Genomic DNA, 24718 nt, shown 5'->3' with positions numbered 1-24718 from the left:
TTTATTATTGGAACACCTTCTAACATCTTACAAAATAGTTTAGAACTCAGTCCAGGAAACACTGGGGTAGATGATCTTTAAGGTCCTTTAAGATCTAATATTCTAAGATTTTGTATCAGAAACATTTTAATAGAAGATTCCTAACTAAACTTATATTACATGGGATCAACAAAATTTGTTATGAAAAATAAATGAAACAACTTCAGGCCTTAGATATCTATTCTTCTTTTTGCTACAATGAAATAATAACAAAGAGAAGGGAATCAGTACTTGGAAGCAAAACCAGGGCTAGACTCTCCCTCACCATACTGTGAGAGTAGGGAAAATCAAAGTTAACGTCATCAGTTTGAACAGAGATCTCCCAGTGGCTCTTGTTTGTCACGTAAGAGTAGTTCTATAGCTTGAACTATTACAACTAATACAACCCTGCAGCCATCTGTGTCTGACACAAATGTTTATCTCAGCTACTGATTTTGTAAATTAGACTTCATGCAAACAATAGTTCTAAGCCACTAAACCAGAAAAATAGAGTTGTCCACTGCAGCCAGGCTAAATTAAAGTTACATTTTTCAAAGCAATATATTCATCATCCAATTTGTTTCTTTGATCATCTCTTATTCACATCAAAGTATCTCAAACAAGTCTCATAGGTCCACAATATCTCTTAGTCACTGAAACTTAACATAAACTAATAAACTATTTCTACAGCTTCATCCCTGATACAAATAACTATGAGACTTTCCTCTTAAAGTTAAAAATATGTGTAAAATAAAATCAGTCTTAATGAAGAAACCTAGACTAACAGATGTAGGAACAAGACTGCCATTTGCTAAGAATCCCAAGGAGTCATATGTTATATACAAATCACTCAGTCAAGTCCTAAGGCAGGGACTGACCAAACATTAGCCTGAGGAGTCTGATATTTCTGTCTTAAGGGCAGGTAAAGATGACAAATCTGTCATCCCATAAGCCCCAACTGTCAATAAAAAACCAGGGTTTTCCTTATGGTGAGGGGTTCACAAGATCTGAGAATGACTAACAGAAATCAGCTCCTCATGAGACCACAAGAGAATCCAATGTAACTGACAATAGAACATACTAGGTGCAGGATAGGATGCAAGTAATAGAGCCTAAATAAGGGATGGGAGGCAGGGATGGGTCAGGAATGAGAAGTGGCAAGGACAGAAAGAGGAAGGCAGGCAAGTAGAGAAGGTGGTCTGGAAGAATTCCAGAATAAGGGTTAAGATGTGCAAAGTGTTTTGTTTTGTTTAAATCCTCACCTGAGGATATGTCTACTGATGGGGATGGGGATGGGGATGGGGATGGGGATGGGGATGGGGATGGGGATGGGGATGGGGATGGGGATGGGGATGGGGATGGGGAGGGGGAGGGGGAGGGGGAGGGGGATGGGGGAGGGGATGGGGGAGGGGGAGGGGGAGGGGGAGGAACATTGATTGGTTGCCTCCCATATGCACCCAGACCGGGGATCAAACCTGCAACCTAAGTGTGTGCCGTGACTGGGAATCGAGCCCACAACTTTATGGTGTACCAGACAACACTCCAACAGAGCGACACCAGCCAGGGCTACAAAGTTGTTTTAAGGAAGCCATGAGACAGGCTTTCATGGTGAAGCTTTATGTTAGATGTTAAATGAGATGAGTAAGAGATAAATGATACAGTTTCTGGCATAAAGAAATAAATAATAATAATGGCTAACATCTATTACATCCTTACTGTGTACTACATATGATGTTAGTGTGTTACATGCATTTATCTCTTTAATAGCCTTGTGAAATATTTTCAGTTTTTATCTCCACTTTACAGATGAATAAACAAAGGTTTAGAGAGCTTGAGCAGCTAACTGAAGTTTTTTGAAAAATAACAAAACTTCACTCATAAATCTCAATAGCAAAAAAATTAAACAATCCTATTTTTTAAATGTACAAAAGATCCAGACATTTTCCCAAAGACATACAGTTGTCCAACAGGTACATGAAAAGATGCTCAAGATCTCTAATCAGTAAATTAGGGAAATACAGGTCAAATTCACAATGAGATATCACATCACACCTGGTAACATGTTATTATCAAAAAGACCAAAAAGTAAGTATTGGCAAGAATGTGGAGAAAGAGAACTCTTGTGCACTGTGGGTGGGAGTATAAATTGGTGCAGCTACTATGGAAAACAGTATGAAGGGTTCTCAAAAAATTAAAAATATAACTACCTTATTATCTAGCAATCTCACCTCTGGCTATTTATCCAAATAACACAAAAACATTAATTCAAAAAGATAGCCTGGCCGGCGTGGCTCAGCAGTTGAGCATTGACCTAGGATCCAGAAGATCTCAGTTTGATTCCCAGTCAGGGCACATGCCCAGGCTGCAGGCTTGATCCCTAGCTGAGGTTGTGCAGGAGGTAGCCAATCAATGACAACTCTTGCATCATTGATGTTTCTATCTCTCCCTCTCCCTCCCCTTCCTCTCTCTGAAATCAATAAAGATATATATATATTTTATAAAAGATATATGCACACACATACACACACACACACACACACACACACCCTCCCCCGCAATATTCATTGCAGCACTACTTACAATAGCCATGAGATGCTTAACAACCTAATGTCCGTCAATAGATGAGTGGAGAAAGATGTGGTATATATGTACAATGGAACATATATCATATAAAAAAGAATGAAATCTTGCCATTTGTGACAACAAAGATGGACCTTGAGGGTGTTATGCTAAGGAAAATAAGTCAGACAGAGAAAGACAAATACTGTATGATTTCATTTATATGTGGAATCTGAAAACAATAAAAGCAAGCTCATAGATACAGAGGACAGACTGGATGCCAGAGGTGAGAGAAGAACGAATGGTCAAAATAATGAAAACTTCCAATTATAAAATACATAAGTCACGGGGATGTAATGTGCCACATGGTGATAATAGTTAATAATACTGTATTGCATGTTTGAAAGTTGCTAAGAGAGTAAATCTTACAAGTTCTTACCGTACGAAAAAAATTTATAACTATGTATGGTGATGGATGTTAACTAGACTGACTGTGGTGATCATTTCACAATATACAGGGTGTGGCAAGAGTAGGTTTACAGTTGTGAGTGTTCGAAACAGTTTATTCTTGAATTATTATTAATTATTGTATTATTTTCCATACAAACTGTAAACCTACTTTTGCCCCACCCAGTATACAAATATTAAATCATTATGTTGTATACCTGAAATTAATACAATTTATATGTCATTTATACCTCAATCAAAAAAATGTTAATAAATCTATTACATTTGTTTTTCACATATTACAATACATTACTATATGAAATAGTCTGAAATAAATATCTCATGGCTAGTGACACAAAAATGAATAGCGAGCAAAAAAAATCAAATATGTACATTACTTTTTGTTTAATAAGAACATTCAATTCTGAACTGGGACAATTTCACCACATACAGATGCAGTCTGCCTTTTATTTCATATAATCCTCCTACTTTCCTATATCTACACTATTCAGTAGGTTCCTGTGTCAATTTTTATATACATGTGGAACAAAACAGATAAAAGAATGTAGTGCTTTGTACTCTTAATGGAGAGAAGTTGATAGATCAATGAACCTGGGGTACATAATGTCTTTCATTAAACCCTCCTCAGAGTCCATCTGGTGAGAGATCATGTTGACGCAGCATTTAGGGGAGGCTAAGCAGAGAGGATGAATGAAGCTTGATCTAAGGCTTGATCTCAGGACAAAAAGAGTAAGAGGTTAGTTCCAGCTAGAAGATAGGATCCACAAACAGAATAGTAGTAAATGATCCTGGAAAAGCAATTAGTAGCTGAATGAGGAAGGGAAGGGCTAAAGAGATTAGACTTTGATTTGTGGTGAGTCACTGGTAAATTTGATACAGGGGAATGCTGTGTTTAGATTTGCACTTTGAAATTCTGCTCTGAAGTCTTAGGGAGAATGGGTCAAAATGAGAAAGTGGGTAGGCAAAAGGACCAACTCAGCGGTTGCTGTGCCTTCCATCATTTGTGGAACAACATAGAAATAAGCAAAAAAAATTTTTAATGTGTTCAGGGGAATATGATGAGAGTCTCCTGGAAAGAAGAGCAAAAGATATTTAAAAGCTATAGATAGATACATATATATCACATATGTATGATGTATATCAATGTAGGGAGGTGGGGAAGAGAGAGACAGAAACAGAGATAGAGCTTGGATAGGGCTTGAAGACTGCCTTGACTGTGTAGAATGTGAGAGGCTAGCATGACTGCTAGGTCTCTGCAATGGGCATCAAGGAAACCAGGAGAATCAGAGGGGTCACATAGGAGGGAGAAGAGATGAAGAGTTTGGGTTTAGACCTGATGAACTGAAGGTACCTATGACACACACTGATAGAGCTAAAGGAAAGGAAGTCAGAAATATGGGTTTGAAGTTTAAGAGCAAGGTCTAGGATGAAAATATCTCTAGTGACTTCTGAGTGATTCCTCATTTTCTCTCTCATATAACAGTACCAAATATTAAGTCAAACCATATGAAACTACCAATATTCTTTTTCTTTTACCTACAAAATGGTAATTTCAACAAGATAATCTACTTTAACCATGAGCTCCTTGAAAATAAGACAATATGTAAATGCACAGTATTTATAAAACAGAATCTGCAACAGATATTTCACAAATAGCCTGGAAGAAATAAAGTGGTTAAACATACACTTATATATCTTGTGTCCATTTCTAAAATGTGATTTTGAGAAATTATTATTATTAGCAACTTGCACAAATTACACAATTAATGAAACTGAAAGACTGATGGATTGCTCAATTATAATTTCAAGCAAATGTCTTTTGTGGGGCCATGCATACCATGTATCCATCCTTTGATTTATTTATTTATTTACTTTTTGGCATATGTGAGGAACTAGTAACAACAGCTTTTCAAATGGCTTATCACTCACTGCTCATTAATTCACTCCCTCCCAATCAGTCTTTGTGGAAGGAAGAAATGAGAAGAAGTGATTACCAGATCACCTGCTGAAATGTTTCCTCAAAGAAGGCACCTTAGTTTCCACATTTGCAAAGCAGAGACAGTATTCCCTACTTCTGTGGCTTACCGTAAGGATTAGAGGAGATAGTGCATGTAACCCAGGGGACACAAGAGAGGTTTAGTAAATAATAGCTATTGTTATTTTGTCACAGTTTTGCTAAATGACCAGTAGCACTACTCTAAAATCATCTCCTATGCAAGGTTGTTGTTGATGATTGCCCTACTTCAACTTATCTATAAACTTAAAATTCTTGGTTTCACTTATATGTAGAATCTTAAGAACAAAATAAACAAACAAACAAACAAAATAGAAACAGACTCTAAGATACAAAGAACAGACTGATGGTTGCCAGAGGGGAGAGGCATTGGAGGACTGGGTGAAAAGGGTGAAGGGATTAAGAAGTACAAATTGGTAGTCACAGGGATATAAAGTACTGCATAGGAAATATAGTCAATAATATTGTAATAACTATGTATAATGTCAGGTGGGCACTTGAAGTATCAGGGGGACCACTTTGTAAACTATATAATTGTCTAACCACTATGCTCTACACCTGAAACTAATAAAAAACAATATTGATTGTAAACTGTAATTGAAAACTAAAATTTTAAATTAAAAAATTACCTTAACATTCTTGGGACAGGACAAATAGTAGAGAGAATAATCTTGAAACAAAAAGTCAAAGTCATTTTGGCCAAGATAACATAATAAATGAGATATATATACTCAGAAAAACTATGTAGTAACCACTGAATCATAAAAATCTTAGAGTAGAAATGGCCTTTAAAAGTTCTCATCAACATTTCTTCAATAGTACCCAGATAGAGGTGAGGCAGCCCAAATATTTCAGGGATAGCAATAATTATTAGAGTTATTAAAATAATTCTTATAGATTTTGTGGGAATTAAATGGAAACAAAAATGTGAAAGTGTCAGGTAAACTGATCCTAGTCACCCTTTGTCCCACTCTTCCTTCTGAGGACATGAACAGTAAGTTTGTTACTTCCTCAAAAGGAATCATATAGAAAACAATACATATCAAGGTATTTATAACCTGGGTGTATCATTTATGAGATAATTAAGCCATCACACTGTGGTAGAGTGACTGCATAGACAGCTTCACTCCCCCAACTGAAGACGTGGTATTGACTCTGGGCTAAGTCGAGTTCAGTTGCTTAGGACAATAAGATGTTAGCAAATGTGATATAAACAGAAGCTTGCCAAGCACTTGCTCCTCTGCCTTCATCATAAGAGAATGCCTAGGGTGACCCACAGTTGTCCCAGGGGAGGTCTCACATACATGAGAGAGGCTGGGCAAGATCAGGGAAGCTACCTGATAACCACCCAAGGCTACCACCACCCACATAACCTCAGCTAATTGCAAACGTACAAGCCCCACTGAGCCCAGCTTTGATCAGAGATATGTAAGCAAAAATATATGCGTATTTTTGTACACTACTGAGGTTTTGTGGTTGTTTTATCATACAGTATTACGATAGCAATAGAAAAGTGATATACACGATTATTCATTAACCCTATAAAAGCCCAAACCCCACCAGAATGACTGACTACATGACAACATCTCAACAATGACATGAGTTGTATGTTTAAATGTTGAAAGCAATTAGATTTTAATAGAGCTGCATCAAATTTGGGGCCTTTCCCATTTTACTACTTCTAAACTCAAAATCAGAAGGCATCAAGGATATTGAGTTGCTAAGATTACATTCATTTAAGAAAATTATCTTGTATAACAGCTGACTTTCTAGGTATCTGTGAGGGAGTCGCAGAGTACTGTACTAAATGCTAGGCTAAATGACCTACAGTATCTTTCCTATTTCCAATTTCTGTGATTTTTTATTCTATATCCTGAAAGAAATCAGTTGGAAAACTACACAGAAACACTGGTTTCTAGAGGGAAGAAAAAGCACCTGGATTTCTATTCCTATTTCCTGGAAAGGCTTCTCCAGTATTCAAGAGTCTAATTTGCCATATCAATCTAGAAAAAAACTTTACAAACTAGGAAATCCATTCCTTTCAATAGCTACTCAGGACACTAAGTTCTTCAGTGGAAGATCATCTTATATATAACCCAGTACTATTAATCCTGCTGTCCAATCGGTGCACATGAATTAAACCTATAGCACCTAATCAGAAATAGGCATTCTCTAAACACATTAAAGCCCATAAGATCAATTATAGTTTCTAAATTCAAATGTTTTTTTCCTCAAGGTTTCAATAATTGTTTTTTGCAATCTCTCTAAAATGATTTATGTCCCACATTCCTATGGAAGATACAGGACAGCAATCTAGTCCTTTGGGGACTAGAGCTGGTCAGCTGCAGTAAAATCCTTTTACTGACATTTTCAAAGTTCAATAGCAAGTATTTTACCTTATTTAAACCTAAAGGGCATGTCAAAGTCTAGTGTACCATCAAGGATAGGCTTTTTTTCCCCCCATTTAGAATGGACATGCATACTCCGTACACTCAAGAGATTAAAAAGCAAATGGAGTATATGAACCAGATTAATGGTCTGCCCCCTGTAGCCCTAGTGGAGTTTACTTAAAATGAAAGCCCTGGGTGCCCATCCAACTTTTTAGATTTAACCAAGGTTCTCACTAGAATGGCCCTCATAACAGTATTAGTGCTGAAATCCTCCACTCATTCTTTCCAAGGCTGCTAGAAACAAGATTATTGCAGAGAAATGTGATCCAGACTACTGCCTGCAGTGGGTGCAGGAAAGGAGTACTACAAGTTCAACAGCAGAGACAGGGTGAGGCCGAATGCCAACAAAAGTCCTTTTAAAAGACTGATTCGTGAGGTTAGCTAAAAAATCTTTTCATCCAGGTCACTGAAACACACCCTTGAGAAGCAGACTGACTTCAAGACTCATCTATGTTAATGATATATGTGGGAACGAAAGCCAATAGCCATGGTAATGCATACTTAGTAGCAAGAAACCACTGAACCAGAGCAGGCTCTGTGACATACTAGTTTGAAAATATCTGATTCTAAAAGAATCAGTTTTCCTTTCAAGTTATAATGAGAATTCCAGGTCTTCTACAAGTACGCATTTAATGGGAAATGCAATGATCCTCACCATACCTTCATGCCCAATTCCTGCTTTTCCCCCCCTTTACAGATTAATGAAGAATCGGGATTTTTGTTAGTGGTGGTGATGTTCTTTATCTATACATCTAGTTTCTTAGATGTCAGCCCTTGGACACCCTTCAGTCAAAGTTATTTAATTTCTACTTTTCTATGTTGGCAAGAAAGAGTAATATTTATTTATTATGACAATATATATTTTTTCTGATCTACTTTCTATTACTTAAAAAAAAAACACCTCTTCACCCTCATGATCATGAAGAAAAGACACTATCTTTAATAAAACGCCCAATTCGGGTCTCAATGTGCTGGCCAGTGAATGCTTGAACACTGCCAACACCCAGCGGCCTTCTGGCAGTACTGGGCCTTCTAAAAGCTGTTCTCTGGCAATAGTCTTTCACGCAAGCACTAATTTTATTATAGCTAGTTTATGATTTTCCCTCATTTCCCTGCTATTTTTAAATGTAGGGCTGTAATAGGAGGCATCTAGAGGACCAGGAGATGAAGGAACCACTACACACTGCTGGGTCTCTGTGGTATCAGTGGCCGATAGAAGCTAAGGATTCAAATGCAATGTGAAAGAGTATTTGAATACGGGGTCCCTTAGGGGAGCTTTGCCCAACAAGAAACATATTGCTTTGCTCTCTTCATTTTCCTTTTAATTTCTGCTTTTAAGTCCTTGTGGTCTCTCAACAGTCTTCCCAGTTTTGTTCTTTAAAGTTATTTTTATACATTGCTCATTCTTGCCAGACTTATTTAGCTACATTTAACAACACTGTCTTGGGGGATGAGTTTTTGACTTCTTGCATAATGTGCCAATACTAATTTCTGTAACACAATAAAACAGCTCAAGATGTGAACAAGACATTGCATGAAGAAATGCCAAATTTATTAGATGTCATTCTACATGTAACTTTGGGGTGAAGCTTTCAGAAAGACTGGCTCTGAATTTATGCTAATCAGAAAAACAGTTTGGAGAAGTAGAGTGGTTTTCAAGTATGGTATTATTGAGATAAAGAAAGATATTTATAAAATGGTATAATGGGGTGAGAACTATGTGATTTTCTTATAAGCTTACTTTTAATAGCCAAGATAAGCAGAGATCTCAATTGGAAAGTGACAACAATATAATCAGAAAAGGGGGGGAAAACCCAAGATACAGCCCAAGCTGCACAATGATAAATACCAAAGCACCCTGACTTTAAGGTGGAAGAAACAGATGCAGAAGAGTAGGGACCAAATAAGAACATTAAGTTGGGAGTCAGAAGGCATGCAGATTAGTTCCAAATCTACTCCTAATCAGCTACATAGACAACTCATATACCTTTGTTTCATCATCTATAAAATGAGAAGAGTGCTACAGATGATCTTCCTAACTCCATTCCACCTCTAAAACTCAATTTCTAGAATTCTTATGTGTCCCCAGGCCTGGATACAAAGAAATTACTGATTTATTTCCTTTTGCTTACCTTAACTATCTTCGTTTATTATTCCTCTAATTCTTGTGAAAAAAGCAAAAGGCGAAAGACAAAATGAGACATATTGGGAAAGCATTTAAATCCTAAAACTGCATTTTTAAAAAGAGCAAATATTAGAAATGTTACTCCTTGGGGCTACATTCATTCTAAAACAAAATAGAGAAGGATGAGAAAAGTCACAAGCACATAAAATTATGTCTCTGGCAATACTATTAAGTAGCAATAATCCCCAGATCAGACATTGCCTAACAAACGTACTTTGAAGAAGCTAAAAACCCAAAGCAATACTAGAATTCTTTTCCAGACTGTCATCAAGTACAGATTACACTTTGACATTTAAAAACAAAGCAAAAAACACTTTAAAGTAGCCTTTTTTTTTTAAATGAATTGGTGTAGCTGTGTTACAATAGAACTTTATTTTTAGACATTGAAGCTTGAATTTTGCATAATTTTCACTTCACAAAATAATATTATTTTTACTTTTTCAACTATTTAAAAATGCAAAATACATTTTTAGCTCACAAGCCATTCAAAAACAGACAGCAGGCAGATATGGCCCATGAGCCATAGTTTGCTGACTCGATATCAATTATATGCTAACTTTTATCATTTTTTCTTACCATGATATACTCTAGAAATTTGTTATTTAAAAAAAAAATTCCAAAGCCACATGACTAATTTCATATTATATTCAAAAGCAGATCTACATCACATACTACACAACCATGTAATATGAAAGTTTTACAAGTATCTTACCAGATTTCTCAGTGTAAAAGAATTATTCATATTTCCTATGGCATTCTTTTTCCATAGTATTATTTTTTTTAATTTATCTTTGTTGTTGAAAATATTACATGTCTTTTTTCCCCCCTGACCCCTTCTACCCTGCACTCACTTCCCACCCCAGGCCTTCATCACACTATTGTCTGTGTCCATGGGTTATTCGTATACGCATATAAATTATTTGGTTAATCTCTCCCCACCCACCCACGCCCACCTTCCCTCTGAGATTCATCAGTCTGTTCCACGCTTCTATGTCACTGAAATCTATTTTGTTCATCAGTTTGTATGTTCTTTAGATTCCACATATAGGTGAGATCATGTGATATTTGCCTTTCTCTGCCTGGCTTATTTTGCTTAGCATAGTAGCTTTTATATGTACAAAAGTCAAATGCCAAGTAATATTTATTCCCCATTAATGTCCTTTTCTATTTACCTATTTCCATTACTTATGTTTCACTTTTCCTCAGATAAAAACTAAAGGGTAAAAAGATATGAAACCAAAATACTACTTTATATATCCTGTATACCATTCAAAGCCAGGAAATCAAGCTGTGTTACTATAAAGCTACTGTCAATGACTCCTCTATGGAATCATAAACCAGATCAAACCTTTTAGCCAGAGTCAGCTCCATTCATTCTACAATGTATCCTCTGAGTTTACAAATAAGTTTATCCTTTGTAAGAGAAGCTATCAACTGGACTAATAAAAGAAATAAGATCGCCCAGCCAGGCATGGCTCAGCGGTTGAGCGTCAACCTAGGATCCAGGCGATCAGGGTTCGATTCCCGGTCAGGGCACATGCCCAGGGTGCGGGCTCGATCAATGACTCTCTCATCATTGATGTCTCTCTCTCTCCCTCCCCTTTCCTCTCTCTGAAATCAATAAAGATAAATTTGAAAGAAAGAAAGAAAGAAAGAAAGAAAGAAAGAAAGAAAGAAAGAAAGAAAGAAAGAAAGAAAGAAAGAAAGAAAGAAAGAAAGTCCAAAAGTAAATTGCAAAAGTCCAAAACACTATTCTTTGGTTTAGCATTCTTTGAATGTGATTCCATAGTCATATATACCTTATTCTTCTCTGGCACACTTGCTGAGCTGAGCTAATGTAATTAATATATACTTCTCTACAGCACTACAGATGGACATAATCTGGTAATGTTCTTCATGAAATATCCTCTTTAGATTGGAAAAAAACCCTCATTTTACATGTAGAGTCTAACAAAAGGGGGAAAAGCTTTAGAGTCTTAAGTGTGGGTATATTAATAGCATAGACTGGGCTTCATGGATGTGCCCTGCAATTTGACAATGTTACCACATTTTAAAAATGTAAGCTCTTTTCTCATAATATGAAGTCTGCCAGTGCACTATCATCACTCAACCAGGTCAAGGTTGAGTTGATTTTATATAATGCTGGTTAGACATGGTTTATGATCTAAGTGAGAAGACACAAATACTATATTACCAGTGATTCAGTGTAAAAACCAATGGACTAGAAGTTGGGAGTCCTGGATATAAGAACAGCCATTAATGGGCTGCGTGTCCTTAGGTAGATCTATCTCAGGGCCCTCGCTGTCTCAGCTATAAAATGAGGTGCTCTCTAAGATCCTTATCTGACCCGAAAGTTGTGATTCTAAATTTTAAAAATAAGGAATCAAAATATTCATTAGTAAAAAAAGCACATAATAAACTACTTTCAACTATGACAAACTATTTTGTAGCGGAATTCATTTACTAAGAACAACTAGAATAAATTGCATTAAAAATTTCATTCAGATCTGGGTTTTATCAGATCAATTTTCTGGTTCAACGTTATTTCTAGGCTTTCGACAGATAACACAAACAAAAAACCTATAATTGATTCACAAAAAATAAAGAGAAAGGAGCCAAAACAAACCACTAAAGAAAGACATCAATGTAAAAGACAAGAAAAATGAATAGAAAACTACAAAAACAAGCTGAAAATAATAAAATGGTAATGACTACATTTCTATCAATAATTACTTTAAATGTAAATGGATTAACTGTGGCAATCAAAAAACATAGGGTGGCTGGATAAAAAAAACAAGACCTGTCCATATGCTGTCCACAAGACTCACTTCAGATCAAAAGACACACTCAGACTGAAAGTGAAAAAATGGAAATAAATATTTCATACAAATGGAAACAAAAAGAAAGCTGGGGTAGTAACACATATATCAGACAAAAGACTTTAAAAACAAAGACTATAACAAGAGACAAAAAAGGGAATAACATAATGATAAGGAAATCAATTCAACAAGCATATAGAACACTTGTAAACATCTATGCACACAATGTAGAAGCACTTAAATACATAAAGCAAATAATAATAGATATAAAGGGAGAGATTGACAGAAATACAATAATAGTAGGGGACTTCAACACTCCACTTACACCAATGGATAAGTCATTCAGACAGAAAATCAACAAGTGGCCTTAAATAATATATTAAACCAGATGGACTTAATAGCTATTTTAGAAGATTTCACCCACCAAAATACACATTCTTTTCAAGTATGCATGGAACTTTTTCAAGGATAGACCTCATGTTAGGCCATAAAACAAGCCCCAATAAATTTTCAGAAGACTGAAATTATATCAAGCATCTTCTCTAATCACCACAGTATAAAACTAGAAATCAATTACAAGAAGTAAACTGGAAAAACAACACACAGAGGCTAAACAACATACATACATCAATATATAACACTACTCAAATTGCAAATTCATTTTACAAGTGATCCACACACAACTTCTTTCCCCTTTCTACTCACTGCTTAATGAATCTTTCAACTATCCATTCTTTGGGTTCAGAAGATCTCAGAAATAAGAGTCTCAGATACAGTGTTATAGAACAGAAGGAGTTCATCTACCTGGCACTAGGAGAGCCAAACACTAAACATCAAGAATTGCAGGGGAGAATATTGGCTATTTTACTGGTGAAGAGCACCATTCCAGAATAAGAAGCTAACACTCAAAAGCCCATACTTTCCAACGGCATGTAGGTTACAGGTTTTATAGGGCAAAATCACAAGACACAGTATCCGGGGGGTGCTGGGAACTGATTGGTTGGAGATGAAGTAAGGGTAATAAATCATTTCTTCAGGTCTTGAGGACAGTTTTGAGGTCTTTTCTGGTGTCCCTCCAACCAGTATCATGGTAAAAAAGTCAGGGGGTCATTCCACCTTAGGGTTCAGGAACTGAAATGTAACTTAGGTAAAGATGTTATCTTTAGCCTGCCAGAGGTCTGGACATGTGACCATTAGTAAGGTCCTGGCTACTGTCTTCTGCTGCCTCAGGGGTTGGTTGATTATCTGGGGGAAAGGCTAAGTCTCTGAAGGGTACATATAGAGAGTGGGATATGATTTCTACAGCTAGGGTTTAAAATTAAATAAGCTCATAGTTCATTTATAGATTATAAAGTAATGAGGTACTGAGGGCCAGGCTGGGCACTTGATCTCATAAGACATTTTTTTCTATGAGAAACCAATTTTAAAGGTAAGCAAAACAAAAAGAATCTAAGACATGAACAAAAGAATTATTTAGTAAGAGTAACAAAAAAAAGTATGGACTGCAGGAAAACTGCAAGTATGTATTAGAAAATGAGAAATTTGATAGGATGGACCGAGAAAATAAACACAATATCCTGAACCTCACAGCAAGGGATCCATTTGCAATAGACTGAACATAAGCACTCACTAGAAGAATGAGAACTTTAAAATAGGAGGGACTATTCAGGCTGTGTCATATGCATTTAATAAGAAATTGTACATTTCTAAGGCAACTTTTAGAAAATCTATCAGTCTGGCATAAAAGCTTTAGCAAAACCCTTTCGCACTTCATGCATATTTCACTTGGAACAAAGAGAAGGTCTTTAAATTCCATCCACCACCACGGGTTTGCCTAAAATAATAAAATCAGTACATGGTTTGTGATACAAACTGTTAATAAAGCAACCTTATTGATGTGGCAGTTGTTTTTCCTAATCATTTTCTTACAGGGTCTCATATGCAGTGAGGATGACGTTAAAACTGAACAATCTTAGGAACCAGAAACTCAGTCTGGGCTTTATAGGTATTGAATATTCTTCCATTTCAATTACTTAAGAAAAGAAACTCTTACCAGACTTTGCTGAGCCTTAGGAAAGACAGTCACCGATAGAAGCATTCAAACTGGAACTTAAAGTTGTTCTTACGTGAAAATGTCCTTTTCTTCCTCTCCTTTATGAAAGAAGGCACAAATGGTTGCTTTTTTGGAGAAAGTGAAGGTATTCTACAGTAGAGCAAAGTAATAGGTTTTTAACCAACTGTGGGAGAAGAGGAAGTTTTTAAAAAAGATTTTGTCAAACTATGCTGTCTACCACTCCACTACGTTATGATGGTTGAGAACATCAAATCAGTAGGTGGGTTAAACAGTGGGATCTGGTAGATTTGATTTAGAAAGACTGGCCAAGTGATGCTGATCCCCCAGTTGAAACAGCACTGGACTACAATAAGCAAAGTGATATACAGAAAGTAACAGGTTGTAGAGGACAGATTTATAGATGGCTAAAAGATCAACAAAATAGGGACTGTCACCACTATTTTCATTATAGGAATACTTCGAATGTATCAGCACTCACATTTTGGCTAGTCTAAGCCACTGGGATCAAGTAAGAGAGTAAAATTATATATCAAAGGAAAAAATAAGTACCTCATTGATTTGGACCCACGAAAGAGATGGATCTGAATTAGTAATAAGATTTGATTAAATAAATAGGTGATTATGATACTGTCAAGTAGGTACAGTAACTAGAACTTCTCTAAAAGCTTTCAGTGGCTGGAGGATGATAACAAAGATGATGAGGATGGTGACACTGACTGCGGCAGCTAACACCAATCAACCACCCACATGCTTTAGGCTAAACTGTGCTAAATACTTTATTACATATTATGGCTATTTTATGGATTAGGAAACTGAAGTTTAAAGAAGCTTAAGTAACTTGCTCAAAGTCACACAACTAGGTAAGTATCAGAGTGAGGAAGCAACCAAAGTCTATTTGATCTTAACCATGCTCTGCTTATAAATTCAGATCAGCATACTTAATTCTTTATATACCTAATATTTCTGGAGATTTGGGGAATGTTTATTATCTTAAGGATTTTATTCATCCTGTAATCATGTAAGCCTTTTGGTATGCCTAGTAAAACCTCCTAAAAGATAGTTAAAAGGTAAAAATTTAGGCTTAACCAATTATTACAAATGCTAAATACAATCAGTTCATTTAATTAACTGATTAGTGATAATGGAGATTGAAATGGTAAAATTTAGAAGATTCATGGCACTCTCAACTTCTATCTTCCAAGAAAGGCCCAAAGCCATGCTCTAACATACCTCCAGAAACCAGTGGACACCTGGTTAGTGACTGGGCAGAAGAATGTGGATTAAGGAATGAAAGCAATAAGCAATCCAATGATAATTTCTTTGGGATGCAATTTCTCTGGAGAAAAGAACAACTTTGAAATCCATATGTGTTTTATGGTAATTAGAGGAAAGTGCTTTTATTCAGGAAGAATAAAAGATTCTGATTACTGCTTTGAAAACAGAGGTTTTTTTTTATGGTGAACTAAAATTGAAAATAAGAAAGGATTCCTAATTTGTATCATCTGCAGCAGTAGATGGGAAGAGCATTGTTCTTACAATCTATTCTCATCAGACTTTAATTGTTCTAACCCACAATGACATAAAATTAAACAAACCTCGGTGATGTCCTTACAAAATTAAAATGGACTGTAGGTAATTATGGTTTTTGTTGCTGTTTGTTTTGTGGAAATTATCTTTTTAAAAACCGGACACACAGAATTGGTTTCATTTCAGCAAGGATTAATGATTTACACCAAAAAATTCTATTCCAAGTAGCAAGTAGAATGTATTTCATTTGTTTTCCAAAATCATGATTCTAACACTTATAAGCTGTGTGGCCTCAAGCAAAATCACCCTTCCCTCTTTAAGTTTTAATTTCATCAACTATAAAATAGGAATACACCAATTTGCTTCAGTTTCTCCAAGTTTCCATGGTCTCCAGAATAGTTAAATCCAAAGTTAAAAATCAAAAAAGTGTAAATTAATCCAGAAGCTGTTCTGTCAGAGCAGCCTGCCACCTGTCACACTGTAATAACAGCATCTTAGCATTACAGATGGTCATCAGTACCTTCAGGAACAATAGCACTCAAATGCCTCTTAGTCCTTAGATAATGCTGCAATCTCCAATATGTCAGGTTCTATCTGTTTGAATCCTTTAATTTTGACTCTATGCTCAAATCTCTTAGCAAGCACTTGGTTCAGTTCACAGTCCTAAAAATGGTACCACATGTATTTTCAAGCAAAAGGCTTTTGGTATAGCCCAGGGAGGTCATCTCTCTGGGAAATTACTGAAGTATATCAAACTATCTAAAAATCCATTCCTAAAACGCAAATACTTGTTCTGGGTTTTTGTAAGAATAACATTAAAAAATGTCTAAGAAATTTATTTGTAAATAGTAAACATTAACCACATACATATAATAATTCATTATCACTGGTCATCATTTTAAATGAGTAGAACTTAGTTAATATTCTACAAATTGTATCATTATCAAGAAAACACTTGACTAATATAGGATCTTTAGAAGTAAAGAGCCATATTTAATCACAAAAGAAAATAATTCTTTAATAAAACAGATTGAAGTAATTCACCTAAACTTGGGCTTCCTATTTCTTAGGATAAAATGAACAGGTTAGCTGTGGTGATTTCTAATAATTTGCATAAAGTACTTTTTCCCTGAGATCTATATCTTACTTCCTGCCCCATCCCATCATCTTTTGGCAAGGAAGAGGTGGCTTCCCACAGCCAATGCTGTAAGAAAAGGCCACTGGCCACGCAATGAACGGGGGCATTCCCACCTTCACTAAAGCAGAGAAAGTTATACTGTCCCTCTCCCCTTTATAAGTGGAAGGGAAGAGGGACAGTATAACTTTTATATTACTTTATATTACTGTTATATTACTCTACAGAGTATCAACATCTTTTTTCAGGCAGTTAACCCTAATGCACTCAAACACCAAATTGTTTCCCCTGAAGTGAGCAGTAGCTGAAATTCAGTCATTTCAGCATTAACTGAGTTACTTGGAATCCACCCTCAAATGCTTACTTCAAGGGTTACCCAGAGAGCTGGTCAGAACTTACAGACAGAACTTGAGGCTCCTCTATGCAGCTCTCTCCTTTCCAGGATTTGCTCCTCACTTTCTGATTGCTGTTGTGAGCCTAAACTCTGTCTTCTGATTCCACAACCAATAAGACTACAGGTATTTATACATATTTTAGTAACACTGTGGGGTCTAGGGCTGGCAAAAATTCTCCGGATTCTCCAGATCCTCAAAATCTGGCCTGCTTTGGTTACTCTCCAGTACCTTCCAGCAGTTGTTTTATATTTTGTCCAGAGTTTATAGTTGTTATATGTGGCTGGGCTGGTATGAGTTACTTTGCCATTATTAGAAACAGGACCTTCCCTCTTTCCCTGTGTATCTAAAAAGAATACAGATTATTCTAGTATAAATAGCAGGTATTATAGAAAATGAAGGTAGTCTATCATTGACACTGATGCACTACTGCCTTCTGATTAAAGATTAGAGCTACAAGAGACTATAGAAGCACTCTTCAATAGAACTACCAGAGAAATTTTTTTCTGTGCTGTCCAATATGGTAGCCACTAGACACACTGGCTATGAAACACCTAAAGTGTGGTTATTGTGACTGGGGAACTGAAATTTTTACTGAATTTAATGAATTCTAACTAATTTAATTTAAAATAACCACATGTGGCTAATGGTTATTGCATTGAGCAATACAGCTCTAAAGACCATCTGATCTGGTGTTCCTATTTACAGATGATGAACCAGCAACCAAGAGGGCTTCCAGAAGCAGTTTACGCATAATATATAGCCAGTAGTGGCAAAACCAGGATCAAATTTAGATCTCCCAATTCCTAGCCTGAAGTTCCTTCTACTCTGTAGAGGAAGAGGCTACAAAATGCTATGGCCTAGAAAAGGAAAACCAAAAATATAACAGGTGGAGTGATGATAAAGTAGAACCTGAAAAAAATGGAACAGCTGAGGGTAGAATGATTTGTAAACATATCACACATTACATATACAGCAGTCCCCCTTCACTGCAGGAAATAAGTTCCAAGATCCCCAGGGGATGCCTGAAACTGCACACAGGACCAAACACAACATATACCTAATATGTTTTCCCTATATGTGCATATCTATGATAAAGACTGATTTATAAACTAGTTACAGTAAGATATTAAAAACAATAATATAGAATAATAATCTATTGTAATAAAAGTTATGTGAATGTGGTCTTTCAAAAATATTCTTGTACTGCACTCATCCTTCTCCTTGTGATGATGTGAGATGATGAAATGCCTTAGTAAGTTGAGAACTTTCAGCTTGTTAACTTAAAGGAAGCATTTTATGGCTTCTCTTTGACATATCCAAATTGCCAGCATCACTACTCTTGCTTTTCAGGGCCATTATTAAGTAAAATAAGGGTTAACTGAACACAAGCACTGCTATACAATAGTCAATCTGATAACCAAGGCAACTACTAAGTGAATAACTGGTGGCCAATGTATAACAGCGTGGATACACAGGACAAAGGGATGCTTCACATCCCGGTCAGGACACAGCGGGAAGTCATGAGATTTCACCACACTACTCAGAAGGGCATGCGATTTAAAACTTATTGTTTATTTCTAGAATTTTCCAAGTAATATTTGTGGGCTGCAGTCAACTATAGTCAAACAAACCATGAAAAGCAAAACCTCAGTTAAAGAGGGACTACTGTACATACACACATATTCACTGGCTATGCGAGTTCTTTTGAGGTGATAACTATTTTATCAGTAGGAAAAAGAGAACATTCCATTACCCATTACAGGCCCAAAAGGTATGGTTCAGCAGACTTATAATACAAAGTACAAAGAGCATAATAAAAAAATGTATATCCTATCTCCATTCTTCACAAGTATCTACTTTCCAAATCCTACAGTCTTCAGTGATTTGAAGAGTTACAGCTTAACAATCTAACTTGTTTTTCAAAAGCCTGTGATACACACCACTGGAAAGGTTGTCAAGCATTCCCTTCCTGAACTTAATACTCCCTACGAGGACATGGTTCTCAGCTAAAATGAAATGCTTTTTACCTTTTATCCCACTCTCCTGTACTACTGGAAGTAAAACAATTATCTCATTACATTCCTTCTGTCTCTCTCACACACACACCATAAACCTTTGTGTGGATTTCATATTAGCACTACTAATATATTAATATACATGGTGTAGAAAATGTCTGCAAAAAGGTCCAAGAAAAATAGCACTGCTTTTGGAGAAAGTGCTATGGTCAGGATGATGTCATCAAAAACCATCTAATGAATTTCCTGTAGCCACATCCTAAAGAAAATCCAGAAGGATCAGTTTTCTCACAAAGACAAGTAGTCTTTTGGGGGGTGAATGGGTCAGTAACTGTTCCTGTGAACACACAGGTGTCATAAATTGATAATGATTATGATTTACCTTTAATCTTCAAGATTACACAGCCCGGCTGGGCGTGGCTCAGCAATTGAGCATTGACCTAGGATCCAGGCGACTGGAGTTCGATTCCCGGTCAGGGCACATGCCCAGGTTGCGGGCTCGATCCCCAGTCCTCTCTCATCATTGATGTTTCTATCCCTCTCTCTCCCTCTCCTTTCCTCTCTCTGAAATCAGTAAGGATATATTTTAAAAAATAAATAAACATTCAACACAGTTTAAACAAAAAAAAGATTACACGAATGAAATTTCATTTCTTTCAAGTGGGAGGCATTATTGGAATATAAAAAGTATCTTTGTTGAATGTCAATTTTAGATTTTAGTTATGACAGCAAAGTAAGTACAAAAAAGTAAAGATGAGTAAGCTTAGTTGGCATTTACTACAAGGCTTCATAAACTTCTTCTTCAGCTCTAAGTAAAACAAAGACTACTATTCATAAGAACCAAGGAGAGGAGAGCACTCTTTACCTAAGGTAAGCCCTCAGTGTTTTTCCTCCAGGCCGAAAAGCATTTATCAACACTAGACTAGGACACTACAGGAGGTCTGCCAGAAGATTTGAGCTCCTTGAGGGCAAGAACAATGCCATATTTATCTTTACGCCCAAAGTCATTATAGCACCTGGAACACAGTAAACACCCACTAAAACATGTGTGAATGAATGAGTCAGTGAGTGAATGAATTGAATGAATGAGTATCAAAATTCTCCTTTCCCTCCAGAAGCTGCCAGTTAAAGTGGGGAGAAGACCACCATTACAAAAAAGTAAACAGTAAGTGCAACTGAGGTATTACCATGGCTATGGTTTGTCAATCAATTAGGGGGAAAAAAATCTTAGATTGATATCCAGTTTTATGGGTTTAAAACAGCCTTTTGGAAACCTTTTCTTTTAAATATGTATAATCCCTATTCACCCAGCGATCCCACTTGTTAGACAATGCTCTAATCCTCAATGTATACAAAGAGATTTATACAAGGTCTTTTTTGCTGCAACCATATTTGTAAAAGGAAAAAAAACCCTCCCTGAACATTCCATCAGCAGATGAATGGTACATCCGTAATACATATCACTACACAGAAGTTCAAAAGAATGTAGTTGATCTGTATGTGCTGACATGAAAAGAGGTTCAACACTATTAAGTGGAAAAAAATTTGGAAAACAATATATTCCAACATTCGAAAAACAAAACAGTAAGAGAAAATGGGCTAGAGCCATGTTGTATAATACAAATATAATTTAAACTTTCTAGTAACCACATAAAAATGTAAAACAAGAGGGAAATTAATTTTAAAGACATATTTCATTTAATCCAATGTATCCAAAATATTATCATTATACTGTAATCAATATAAAAACTTTGTAACAAAATACTCTAGTCTTTTTTCATTCTAAGTCTTTGAAGTCCAGTGTGCATTTTACATTTAAAGCACATTGCAATTCAAACTACTCACATTTTTTAAAGTATAGTTGACATACAATATTGTGATAGTTTCAAGCATACAACATAGTGATTCTACATTTTTATACCTTAGGATATGATCATCACAATAAGTCTAGTATCTGTCTGTCACTGTATAGTTATCACAATATTATTGGCTATATGCCCTGTGCTGTACATTACATCCCCATGACTTATTAATTCGATAACTGCAAGTCTGTACTTGCATTCCTTCACCTTTGCATTCCCCTTCCTTCACTTCACCTTTGCATTGCCCTTCCTTCACTTCACCTTTGCATTGCCCTTCCTTCACTTCATCTTTGCATTCCCCTTCCTTCACTTCATCTTTGCATTCCCCTTCCTTCACCTTTGCATTCCTTCACCTTTTTTACCCACCCACCCCCCTCCTCTCTGGCATGCTTCAGTTTGTTCTCTGTATCTACGAGCCTGTTTCTGTTTCATTTTGTTTGTTCATTTGTTTTTTTAGGTTCCACATATAAGTGAAATCATACATTGGAAACAACTCACATGTTCATCACACTTAGAAGAGTTATGTAATTTTAAGGCTCACACATTACTAGGTAGCCAAGCCAAAGTTCAAGTCCAGGTCTGTCTAATATCTAAATTCACATTCTCAACCAGTTGAAAGAAATTATCTTTTTTGGCAGCAATTTCAAGCTACTCTCACAGTCCCAAATAGTAGACACCAATTCTCCTTTGCCTGCAGGAGAGTGTTAAAAAGTGTCTAAAATTCTGAGAGAAGGCTACTACAAATTTCCAGGCAATAGATGGCAGGAGGAAGGAGCCAGAAAAGATATTTCTATTAGAGAAAAACAGAGAATCCAGCAACAAACCAAACAGAGTGAGGTAGTGGGGGCAATAGGAAAAATGTGAATGTAGAAATAGGTATAGATTGAGGGCTAAGTCAAGAACATTGAACTGAAGGTGGGTGTCCAGGCGGCAGCTGAATAAAAAAATATGAAGCTCAGGAGAGAAATCAGACTGATAAAAAAAACTTCAGAGTCATCAGTACATTTGCATATCAGATTCCCTGAACAGAGAACAACATCTCAAGTACGATATAATTTATGCACTCTTCTGACAATTAATATTAGCTCACAGAAAGGTCTTTGTGGACACCTGAAATTAATTCTGCAACCATTAAAGAAGACAGAAGGTTAGAGAGAATGAAAAATCCTATAGTGAAGGTATCACTTCCCCTTTATGTATCTGAGTAATCATATATTTTTAAAAAGCAAAAACCTATTGCTCTTTAAGGTAAGTGGGCAAAGTGGTTTCAGGCTACTATCTTGCTACTTGGGAAAAATCTTAAAAGTTATTATAACCAAAGATGTAAGAGGCAGAAAGATGCAGCTTGGTATCCTCGCCAGTCATAGCATTCACAGTGGTTAATTTTTACTTCAAAAGGCAGTTTCCCATATTTTATTTCAGTATCAAAATAAAGTCGACCCTTAACAACCTGGGTGTAAACTTCATGGGTCCACTTACATGTGGATTTTTTCAATAGAGATACAGTCAGCACTCAGCATCACTGGGTTTTGTATCAGTGGATTCAACCAACCACAAATCGAAAATACTGTTTTTCTAAATCCGTGAATGGGGAGGGCCAGCTGTATGCATTTCCTATGCCATTTTATATAAAGGACGCAGGGGTTGTGGTATCCATGAGGGTGCTAAAACCAATCCTCTGTGGATACTGAGGGACAACTACAGTTGAAGTTTTGGGGGATTCAAAAGTTATACTCCAACTTCCTATTGCACAAGGATTAGCACCCCTAAACATGGTGGTGTTCAAGAATCAACTACAGCCCTAGCTGATTTGGCCAAGTGGTTAGAGCGTCGGCCTACAGACTGAAGGGCCCCGGGTTCGATTCTGGCCAAGGGCATGTACCTCAGTTGCAGGCTTGATCACCGGCCCCAGTCAAGGTGCATGCAGGAGGCAACCAATCTATGTGTCTCTCTCACATCAATGTTTCTTCCTCCCTCTCTCTCTCTTCCCCCCTCCCTCCCTCCTTCCCACCTCTTCCTACTCTGTAGGCACTTTCTCATCATAGCACATCTACAGATATCAAGTCTCTGAGAATATTACATTTCATTTTTTTAATAAAGACTAGGATGATATTTCTTTATCATTACAATTCAGGTCTGTTCAATCAGACTTAACATCTATCACCTGAGTTAAAAATCCACAGAAGAAATGTGATGAGTTTGCAGTAATAATGCTCCATCTCAAATAAAGCATAATGTGTGCTTAATTTAACGAATATATCATGATGATATAGATTTTTGCTAATTTTACGTATGTCTACTCCATAGCACATTTGAATAGAATAAGAACAAGGCATCTGATCAAACTGTTACAACCTGAGGTCAAGGGCTGTGTCTTATTTATTTCTATATCCCCAAGGCCAATAAATGGTAGATGTCCAACATCTGGTTGTTGGTGAAAGATAGAAGCAATAATTATTCACTTCTGAAAGTAATTTTTTAAGTTACCTAAAACATTTTGAACAGCAAAAAAGACTCCGTGTTTTAAAAAAATGATTTTGGTCTACAGGTAAACTTCCTACCTCTCGATCCTTGAGTTTCATGGCGAGCACCAACTGATGCCTGTGGTTAGTGAGAGCCTCCCGATAGTTTCCTTTGGAGAAGAATGCAGAGCCTAGATTCCCATGAGCTCGGCATTCTCCTGTCTGGTCACCTGATTGGGTTTAAAAAAAGATAAAACTTCTCTAAGTTATAGCATTATTTTAATATATCATGGCCATCTTAATTTAAGAGCCATAGACTTACTAGCTAAGATTTCACTTGTCTTCTTTTAGAAAAGTATTTTCTTCTTCTATAAGACTCTATGTGGGAGGTTATGGTCCTAGAACTTAAATCTCTGGCTAACAACTATTATTACTGTCATACAACTGCAGTCAAAGACATAAGTGTCCTGGAAATGAGACCTTGTGTTAAAGACCTTGACACAAACCAGCTGCTGTTTGAGTCACTTCATTGCTCTGCTAATGACTTTTGGTTCTGAACAACCATCAGCTTGTTCGTTCAGTCATTTGACTCCAAACCTACTATAATATATTGCTTCTTTACAAGTATGCTGATGGTAGAGTCACCTGCTCTTACTGCAATCCTACAAGTCCTTGAATAATCACAATAACAATAATCATAATCCACACTTATTTTACAAATGAGAAAATGGCAGC

General features: G+C 36.4%; 1 protein-coding gene across 6 annotated transcripts in view; it reads right to left on the bottom strand.

Annotated features, from left to right (window-relative positions):
• TTC28 (tetratricopeptide repeat domain 28) overlaps positions 1–24718 on the bottom strand; it is a 463914-nt gene that overhangs the window by 212086 nt on the left and 227110 nt on the right. For 4 of the 6 annotated variants that reach the window (XM_081123100.1, XM_081123101.1, XM_081123102.1 and 1 more), the window contains one exon: positions 24083–24213. In XM_081123100.1, the coding sequence (XP_080979226.1) occupies positions 24083–24213 (131 nt within the window). Of the gene's footprint in view, positions 1–14566; positions 14630–24082; positions 24214–24718 lie in introns of those variants that run through there. The other 2 variants (XM_081123105.1, XM_081123104.1) reach the window with 2 other exon arrangements.

The sequence above is a fragment of the Miniopterus schreibersii genome, assembly GCF_964146895.1.
Source record: "Miniopterus schreibersii genome assembly, chromosome: 20".
Classification (NCBI taxonomy): domain Eukaryota; kingdom Metazoa; phylum Chordata; class Mammalia; order Chiroptera; family Miniopteridae; genus Miniopterus; species Miniopterus schreibersii.
The sequence above is the reverse complement of the archived record's forward strand: the minus strand, read 5'-3'. Positions and strand labels throughout refer to the sequence as shown.